Here is a 9,982-nt window from a genome sequence, read left to right on the forward strand (position 1 = left end):
TGATTTAATTCATTCCTCAGAGATATTTTTATCCACCGAAACCTTTTCTAATTATATCCTCATGATCAAAAGTAGTGTTTCAATTAATTTGTCTTGCTAATTTGCCCAGTAAATTTGAGTAATTATTGCTTTCATTTTGCTATTTAATTTGATTAAGAAGCCACTCTGTTTTGTGCTCTTGAAATAACTCTCTTGGCTTCTCAAGAACAGGCCATAATCTAAAAGCAGCCTCTGCGTTGGAAAAAGATGAGAGTTTGTTTCTTCCAAATGTTCAGTCCAGTGAAGAAATCTCATCTCTGAATCCATAGTGAACTTGTCGGGAGCTGAAACCCATTGGCAAGACACTATAAAAAATACTGAGGTTCTCTAAGTGTGGGATTCCTCAACTGGGACACAAACTCAAGACTCTGTCACATCAGCCCCTGTGGAACACGGTAGGTCAGGGGACAGGTGTGGCCAAGAAGCTCGCGCGGCACGCAGGCTGTGCCTGTCTCTGCCTCTGGCTGGGCCCTCCTGTCTTTCACCAGCATCCATGAGATTGTGGCTAATTTGTGAGCTTACAAGTAGAGTAAAAATCTAGTTTCTACGCAGTTCTTGACACACTGCTGCAATGCCTGTAAGTCATTTTACACACTCAGGAGAGACGCAGTGAGATGTGTGTGTCAGTCAGGGATCCTGATGCAGGCTCGCAGCCCAGAGCAGAACCCAAGGGCCTGGTGGAGGTGTCCCGCTGTCCACACCCCGGCCGGCCCTGGGGGCCTCACGTGAGCAGGGCTGGCCAGAAATGGAGCTTTATTGGTGGGATTAGCAGGATGCATGTCAAAAATGGACTCTAATCAGTGAAATTAAAACTATTCAAGATTGTGGATTGGCTAAGAGGGCTATAGACACCCCCTATCCTTACATGAGAGGATGTAAACATCCATCCAGGCATATGGCCGTTCTTGTAACAACTGCCATACCACAGGCCTGATCAATACAAACTAAGATGGACAGCAGCCCAGCGCTGGCCTGGGCTGCCCCGCAAGCACTTGCCCTCTGGGACTGGAGGCTGGGCTTCTCCAGGGTTCTCGGTGGGGTGTGGGGAGGGACAGTGTACATTTGGGAAACTTGGAGCACTGGTCATTTACCTGTCTGTGCACAGGCACATATTTTCATATTTTTAACCACTGTTGCAAGCTTTTCTGAAGGTTTCCGGCTCACCTTTGCATGGCAGCCAAGGCGTGGGTGTCCCTAAAGGGCTTGGCTTCTGGTCTTCAGTTCAGAGGCTCTCTGGTCGTTCGAGGCCACAGAGAACAGAATCCTGCACTGGGGCCTGCCTACATTTGCCTCTGGCGGCTCTTGTATGCAGGGGGCCTTCCCAAGCCCTTGCATAGGTAGAGAGCTGGGACGGGCTGAGGAGCTGGTCTGTGCCTGCGTCCGGACGGCGGATCGTTTAGCAGGCGTCTGTGTGTGCCCTGGGATTCGGCCTGGGCATTGCTTTCATGGCACACCAGAAATAGCCCGCCAGCCCTCACGCTCTTCCAGCAGGTACTGTGCTTTAGCCAAGAGAAGCGAGGGCCGCTAGCCAAGATCACAGCGGTCCTGCCACAGCCGGTCCCATTCACCTGGACACAGACGGTATATTCAGCCGCTGCTCGGCGGCCGATGGAGGTGCGACCCGTGCAGACTGGGGAGGGGAGATAACAGGCCTCAGGGGGGGATGCAGCGGCTCTCGTTTGCTAGATTACTGGCTGCATTCACGGGCTACACAGAAGCAGCAAAAGGGACAGTGTAGGTCCCTCTTCTTCTTGGCCGTCCAGGAGCCAGAGGACCCGCATTTCAGGTCGTCCCAGGCTTTGTCAAGCGCAGCTGCCGACAGAAACTGCAGGATCATCTTCAGCACCACGCACCGCATGAAGCCCCGCTGGTCACCGCGGCCCCGCCCCTCGGAGCTCGCATTCCGTGACGTCGCCACGCAGCCAGCAGGTACTCGAGTCTTACCGAGGACTGCTGAGGCCTTGGCATTTCCGCGCACCAGTACAGAGGAAGATGCTGGCGAGGAAGTTTCCAGACTTCAAACTCCCAAGCCCTGGAGGTGGTTGCGCCCAGCCCCACCTCTCGCTGACGCCCAGAGCAGCGTCCGACTCTTCCTTGAGCGACACCTGGACAAGAGCCGACCCTGCCCGCCTCTCTCCACCACGTGTCCCATCCCCGTGAGCGCAGACGCAGTCCTCCCTGGCCCCGCACACCCACGCGTGGCTCACTCGCGCTCGTCAGCCGGGCCACAGCTTAGATTCCGCTGCTAACTGAAGGCTTCCCTTTGCTGAGCACACTATATACGCTCCCTCGTGTGTGTGTGTGTGTGTGGTACATGCTTCTGTATAATGTCTTGGGGTTAGTTTGATGGGCTGGCTATATGTCGATGTAATCCAAGATACCAGAATAAATCTATATTGATTTAATAATTACTTCTTTTATGAATTACCTAGTTAGTGAAAGTCTTCGTATCTGAAATAGAGAAATACTTTTTAAAATCGTATTGATTGTTTTGGATTCATTTTGGATCTGAGCCAGTTTCTGAATGTAAAGCCCCAAAATATATAAATTATATATTCTGCATAGATGTGGAATTAGTGGCGATATTTTGTGACATCCTCAAACATTTTCTGCTTTGGTGTACTTTTCAAGTACCTTTATTTGGTTTCCTTCCTTCCTGTTTTCATCTGATTGACAGATAGTCTGAGGAGCTGACAACATGTTTTATGAAGGTTCCAGAAACGTACCAAGTATGAGAAACGGCACATACACACTTAACAGAATGCGCAGTTGGATCTGCCCGAGGACGATGGTGGCGCAGGGGGCGGGTGAGACAGCTGGGCTAAGGGCTCTCTCCTGCCAAGGAGACACCAGCCAGGAGGTGGGAAGGCCCGGCAGGGAAGGAGAAAACACCCAGCTAGGTGCAGCGAGGTCCCCGGCCCCACCTGACCTCACGGGAGCTCTGGAACATTCCATGCAGCATGTGCCCCTGGGGGCAAGAAAGGGGCCTGGTGTACTCCCCCACCTGTCAGTCATGGGCTACAGGCCATACATGGGGCGCTCAGCTCTCAGAGGGTTGGGGCAAAGTGCCTCTGTGCTCACAGGCCCTCTGAAGAGGGGGCCACGTATAAGCTGTTAGGAGCAAAGTGCACCCTGAAGCTGAAGGAGGGGAGCCCAGAGTCAGCGCAGGGACGCAGCGGAGGTGGGTGGAGCTCGGGACCGTCTGCTACAGCGGCCAAGCCAGTTAAGAGCCCATAAAGTTCAAACTTCTGCCATTTTATTGATTTCCCTGGAGAAAAAAGAAAAGGCATGCGCCCTCTCCTGGGTCCTCTGGGAGTCAGCCCTGTGGTGCTGTTTTTCCACCTCTAACACATGAGGCTACGGCCACATATACTGTTCTCAAATAGCCTCATCTACTGCTTTTACTTGAGCAAGCGTCCAATAATTAATAAAGAATTATGTTCTCCATTTTCCATGCTAGGTCGTGAAACTGCTTGTAGGTCAATACCTTGTTGTTAATGAACAATTGATTGTATTCTGTATACGAGCCCTGTGCTGAATGGACGGAGCACGAGTTTTGCTGACTTTTTTAAAGGTTCTAAGCCACTTGCTCTCTCTAGCTACCTATTAATTCTCCCTCCTGGATTTATTTAACCCAACTAAAGAATAATTCAGAATGGAGATTATTCCCCAAACTCCCAGGCACATTAGCATATAGTTATCAGAAAATCTGGCCCATGAAGGGGATTCTGTTACGCTTGAAATATACTTATCCTGTGGATCAGTATTAATGGCAGTGATTGTGCCAGTGAGACCTACCCTAGGGTGGAGATACGATCTTTTGGGAGCCCATGTCCTGTTAAATTTAAGACACTCTGCCTGAAGCTGTAAGTGCATAGCTGGTTCGGGAACTTCTTTCCAAAAGTTCTGAGCCAAAATGGGATTAGAGTTACCCTTGAAATAAAATCCCAGATTTACTTTGTTGGAAAAGATTACTTGGAGGAAAAGTTCTCAATCTATGCTGTGTATTTTCAATGACTGTGGAATCCAGCTATCTTGGGGTATGTGTTTGTACTGAATGCAATGTATAAACATAAACAAAAGAAAAGGGAGGAAAATGATTGTTGTCTGGGCATTTTCTGGTAAGGTCGTAGCACTGACTGAGAGAGGGATTAAAATTAGAGCATAGAAGACACTGTTGATTGAAAGATGTAGAGACCTCCCTTACTGTACATGCAAAAATAACTTGTCTGCTGTTTAAAAAAAAAAGGGGGGGGATTGATGAATGCAGAAACCTATCCATTAATTCAGAAAGGATATGTTGGGTCAATTTCATCTTATTCTTGGAATCTAAATCCCAGGTTTGAGTCCTGGATCTGAGAGGTTTTCTGTTGCTTCAGAGTTCTGGGAATTATGGGTAAAGCTGCTATAAACATCACATGCAGATTTTTTATGTGGACATAAGTTTTCAGCTCCTATGGGTAAATAACAAGTGCGATTGTGGAATTCTGTGATAAGAGTATGTTTAGTTTTGTAAGTAACCACCAAACTGCCTTCTAAAGTGGCTTCACCATTTGGCATTTCCACCATCAGTGCATGACAGTTCCTGCTGCTCCGCACCCTCACCAGCATCTGATGGTGCCCGTGTTCCAGCTTTGGGCCATTCAAATAGGGACGTAGTGGTATCTCACTGTTCTAATTTTCACTTCTCTGATGACATGCGATGTGGAGCATCTTTTCATATTCTCATCTGCCATCTATAGATCTTTAGTGAGGTGTCTCTTTTGACCCATTTTGAAATCAGGTTGCTTATTTTCTTATTGTTGAGTTTCAAGAGTTCTTTGTATATATTTCGGGTAATAGTCCTTTAGCTGATGTGTCTTTTGCAAATATTTTCTCCTAGTCTGTGGATTGTCTTCTCATTCTTTTTAACCCTGTCCTTTACAGAGTGGGATTTTTTAAAAACCATGAATGGGTGTTGGATGTTTGTCGAATACTTTTTCTGCATCTGTTGATATGATCAGGTGATTTTTCTCTTTTAGTCTTTTGAAGTGATGGATTGTGTCAGTTGATTTTCAAATGCCGATCCAGCCTTTTATACTTGGGATAGGTCCCACTTAGTTGGGGTGTACAATTGTTTTTATACTCTGTCAGATTTTATTTGCTAATATTTTTTTGAGAATTCTTCACCTTTGTTCATGAGAGATGATGGTCTGTAGTTTTCTTGTAATGTCTGTTTGATTTTGATGTTAGGGTAATGATGGTCTCATAGAATGTTAATGATTTCTGCTCTAATACTTATTATTTCCTTTGTTCTGCTTACTTTGAATTTAATTTGCTCTTCTTTTTCTAGGTTCCTAAGGTGTAAGCTTAGATTATTGATTTTAGATCTTTCTTCTTCTCTAATATATGCATTCAGTATAAGCTGTAAATTTCTAAGCACTGGTTCACTGCATCCCACAAATTTTTATGTTATGTTTTCATTTCATTTAGTTCAAAGTATGTTTTTAATTTCTCTTGAGATTTCATCTTTAACCCATGTGCTATTTGGAAGCACGTTGTTTAATATCCACAAATTTGGAGAATTTTCAATCATCCTTCTGACAATCATTTCTAGTTTAATTTTATTGTGATCTAAGAACAGACATTGTATGATTTCTATTCTTTTAAGTGTTATAAGGTGTCTTTTATACCCCAGTGTCTTGGTGAATTTTGCATGTGACTGTGAGAAGTATGTGTATTCGGCTGTTTTTTGGTTAAAGTAGTTATAGATGTCAGTTATATTCAGTTGAATGATGGCAGCTATGTCCTCACAGATTTTTCCTGCCTTTTGGGTCTGTCGTTTGCAGTAGAGGGGTATTGAAATCTCCAACTCTGATAATGGATGCATCTAGTTCTCCTTGAAGTCTGTCAGTTTTTGTATTGCATAGTTTGATGCTTGGTTGTTAGGCACAAGCATCTTACAGACTCTTATGTCTTCTTGGAGAATTCACTCCTTTATCGTTGGCCAATGGCCTTCTTTATCCCTAATAACTTTCTTGCTTTGAGTCTGCTCTTTCTGAAATTAAGATGGCTGCTCTTGCTTTCCTTGGCTAATTGGATTTTCAGTATTGTGAGTGTGTTACTATTACTATTAATACTTGTTCAACTCTGAGAGATCAGGACCTGTAATGACCCTTGTCGTTATGTTCTCATTTATGTGACACTTTAATTTAAAGGTTAATGTTGACTCCAGAAGAATCTGGGACTGTTCGCTCTCCAGTTCAAATGGCCGAGTGTGAATCATTTGGCAATTACATGTGAAGAGCGGTATTGACTTTAGCGTTGCCCTTCAAATGGATCTCCTCTTTAGAGTGGCCCCTTTGCAGAACTGTATCTATATTTTGAATTTTTTCCTAGGGCGCCTAATTATGCATATGGATTAGGATGATTTAAATTAGAACAAGTTCCTTCACCTCTTCTATCCAGATTGCTGCCGATAAATCCCCCTCTTCTTCCGCCAGGGGAGTAGGTAGTGGTGGAGGAGAACAGGCTTCCACCTTCCTAGCTGGCAGGAGGTCCTTCTGGAGCGCACCCACGGGCACCCCGGCTTTGTGCACAGACAGCCTCCAGGACCTGTGATATTGCTGGCATCCCACCTGACGGAGTGCCCTGCGAATCAGTTCCCTTTGCTGCATCACGAACACGTACCCTGCGGGAGGTAACAGAGCCTCCCGCCCGACCCCACTGACCTGTGCCTGCTCCCCCGCCCCCTCTTGTGTCCCTAGGGAAGTGTGAAGTTGGCTGGGCATACTACTGCACCGGGGCGGGTGCCGCCACCGCCGTGCTGCTGTGCGCGTGGCTGGCCTGCTTCTCGGGCAAGAAGCAGAAGCAGTACCCCTACTGAGCCGGAGCCGCGGGGAGCAGAGGAGGCGGCCCGAGGGGCTTGCAGGGGCCGAAGCCTCCAGCCGCTTTCGCAAGGTGGCCGACTGCCCCTCACCCATCCAGTGTAAGGAAATGAAACCAGGTGGAATCAAGAACGTCACCCAATGTGGAAGAATTGCACAAGGTTTGTGAAAAAAAAATGGAGAGCATGGAATGATAGAGAAAAGGGACCAAACGCTGAAATATTGCAGGATGTTGGGTGTTTGTATTCCACAGAAGACTGTTCACGTAGAACACGTACACACACAAGCAATTATATATGCAAACAAGGTTTGGTTTTTTTGTGTTTTTTGAAGCTGAGGATTCTGAGAACAGAAAGGGCTAGTCGAAAGTGGGGTCCGTTGGGAAGCAGGGTAACGGGCCAGTGTTCCCTGTAGGTCATGGCGCTTCGGAAAGCACAGGCAGACGCAGCCCCACTTGTGCCCTTGCACAGACACATGGTCGCAGACGGTATGGGGGGGTGCAGCGGGGCACCACGACTCTGTTTCCTTTTTAATACACATTTAAGCCACAGTATTATCACTTTATAAGGCATACATTACACTCAATAAGTGGACCAATAGACCACTCTATCAGTATTTTGTGTATCTGGCATAGACTCTTCTGTCCTCAACATATGAAAACATGCCCGTTTTCAGCATTTATGCGCACTTATGAGTTAAGCCTTTGTATTTCAATATTATTCAAAAATATGCAATATTTCTCAGAGTAGCTTCTGCTGTGATATCCTTACAAAGTGGAAGGGCAACTTTCCACTATCGGAGAGAGTTCAGTTGCCGAAACGAGAGTAATGAGAGACATTTTCCAGTCATTAGACCTTGTTTTCTTTCATCCATTGTTGTACTGTGCTGACTGCATTTATTTCAATATTCATTTTGTAAAAAAATCAAAAAGTGCCATTTTGTTTGTATGTGAAAAGCTCTGTGAATAAATTCTTTCTTTGATCAATAGCTAAATGCGTCATAGAGTGCTAATTCATTTCCTGGGTTTGCTCGTCTGATTTCCTAAACACAGCCTTCCAGCCTCGGCAGGCCTGTGAATCCCCTTCTCCTTTCAGTGAAGGCTTCCCACTAATTCACTTACGCAGCATCTGGCCGGACACTGTCCTAGGCACACAGGGACGAAAGGAAGTAAGAGATAGTTCCTGATTTTTCCACTTGAAGTCTTTGTGACCAGAACTCTAGCTGCCTGTTCACTGCACTTAAATCATGACCAAATTCTCAGGCTAGAAGACCGTCAAGTACATTTAGGATAAAGTTTGAGAACAGGGACAGTGCTAGGCATGGTTTAGGGCAGCAAGGGCCAGGCCATGGTTCGGGGGGTGTCCGGGCCCACGTTCTCCAATTTGACGGCAGAGTCAGCACCAGCTGCTTGTGACTGGCCGCCCTTCCACTTTCTACAAAGTGCTGCAAAGTGCTGCAACTTCTATGCCGGGCAGTTTCACACCACTCTTTTTCAGGGTTCTTGGCCATTTGAGAATGATTTTCTCACACTCCTACTCCCAGCATTAAGCCTTGATTAAAGAGAAAGACTGGGACCCTTTCATCCCTCCCGAACAGAACCGGCTCTTTCAGGAGCAAAGATTGCCTGCTGGGTAAGGGACATATTCTTTTAAGTAGGCAACACTACATTATTGCATCAATTCTTTAAAACTTCGTCTCAATTAGTTTCTGAATTATATAGTTTTCATATTTGGAAATTGAGCATTCTGGCTGTTTAAACATGTAACTGTATTTTCTATTCTCTCTGTACCTGTTCCTCAATGGAAGCTGACTAGCTGAATAGCACACTGGCTTCTGGTGCTTTTAATCATCCAGGGTGCGGATTCCTGACGCCCTGGAAGAACAATAAAGAATCTGGCCAATAAAATTCTGGACTTCCTGATGATTTGTGCCATGGAAAAAGTCATTCTGCTTTCCGATGCTTAATGAATTGTGTGCTGAATGCCATTTGATTGTGTCACTGTCCCCTGAGGCGTCCCCAGGGGTATCCCCCCTCGGGTTCCCTTCAGGGAGGAGAAGATCACACCTCGCTTTCTCCACGAGCCCATCATTTTCATGTATTGCTAGTGCTTTTCAATTCTTTTAAGTGCATCTTCCTGTCAGCATAGTATCGTGACTTCTTCACTTCCGTTAGGAAGTTGGAGTTCGCTATGGAACTCATTAAGTTCTCATTTCTTGTACAGATTTAATGACATTGTCCTTTTTATGTCATCATATGATTTTAGACATGAACGAGCCTCACCAAAATAAAAAACTGATTGCTGATATGCATTGAAATGGCAAACCTTTTTATCTCAAGTTCTAAGTAGTCATTTGTTTTTGTGGTTCAAACTGTCCAGCATTTCACAAAGGGTGTCTTAATTTATTAAGAATTACTGAAAAAAAAAAAAAGAATTAAACATATTGGTTTTCAAACGAAAACCAGGATTCGTGGAATAATCATCATAACAACAATATATATTCACAGCCTGCCGATGGATGCTCACCTAAGAGGTAAAAAAAAAACTCCATTTCACAATCTCCTAAGGCTTTCATTGCTTGTGCCTGCTTGCGAGGTGAGTGGGAAGTTGTCCCTGTTTCCAGGAGGAGAAAAATGACATGCAAAGAAGTGAACTGGTGAAGTTGAATTGTCTCTTCCAATTCTCCACGTACCCATTCGTGCATTCATTTGGGTAATGAATAGCTGTCAGCTTCCCGGCTGCCTCTGGGGCGAGCTCCCCTCATTTCTGCCTTTTCTCCCACCTGTGATCCCTCCTTGTGCTCTACCAATAGGGACGTACTGCTCCTCCTCCACCACAAGCAAGTCTTCCGATGGGTATGCGACAGTTTCTCCGCTTCCAAACTCGGAAGGACATCAGTCAAATGTATACTGACCTGGATTTAGCACCCTTGTAAGGAATTTGGTTCTGTGAGATCCTGCCAGGCCCCCCAGAGGCCCTCAGAGACTAGTTCCAACTCGCTGTTTACTCTGCCATGCCGATGACAGGGCCAGCCCTCCGGGTCGCGGTGAGGGGTGGACAGCCCTCAAAGGACACAGC

At 45.9% G+C, this 9,982-nt stretch overlaps 1 protein-coding gene across 3 annotated transcripts in view; it reads left to right on the forward strand.

Moving 5' to 3' along the window:
• The window catches only part of LHFPL6 (LHFPL tetraspan subfamily member 6), a 142,001-nt gene extending 134,109 nt beyond the window's left edge, over positions 1-7,892 (forward strand). For all 3 annotated transcript variants that reach the window (XM_036904913.2, XM_036904915.2, XM_036904912.2), the window contains exon 4: positions 6,786-7,892. In XM_036904913.2, the coding sequence (XP_036760808.1) occupies positions 6,786-6,904 (119 nt within the window). In that variant the 3' untranslated portion in view covers positions 6,905-7,892. The remainder of the gene's footprint in view (positions 1-6,785) is intronic.
• The last annotated feature ends 2,090 nt before the right edge of the window (positions 7,893-9,982 follow it).

This window comes from Manis pentadactyla, chromosome 2 (genome assembly GCF_030020395.1).
Source record: "Manis pentadactyla isolate mManPen7 chromosome 2, mManPen7.hap1, whole genome shotgun sequence".
NCBI lineage: Eukaryota > Metazoa > Chordata > Mammalia > Pholidota > Manidae > Manis > Manis pentadactyla.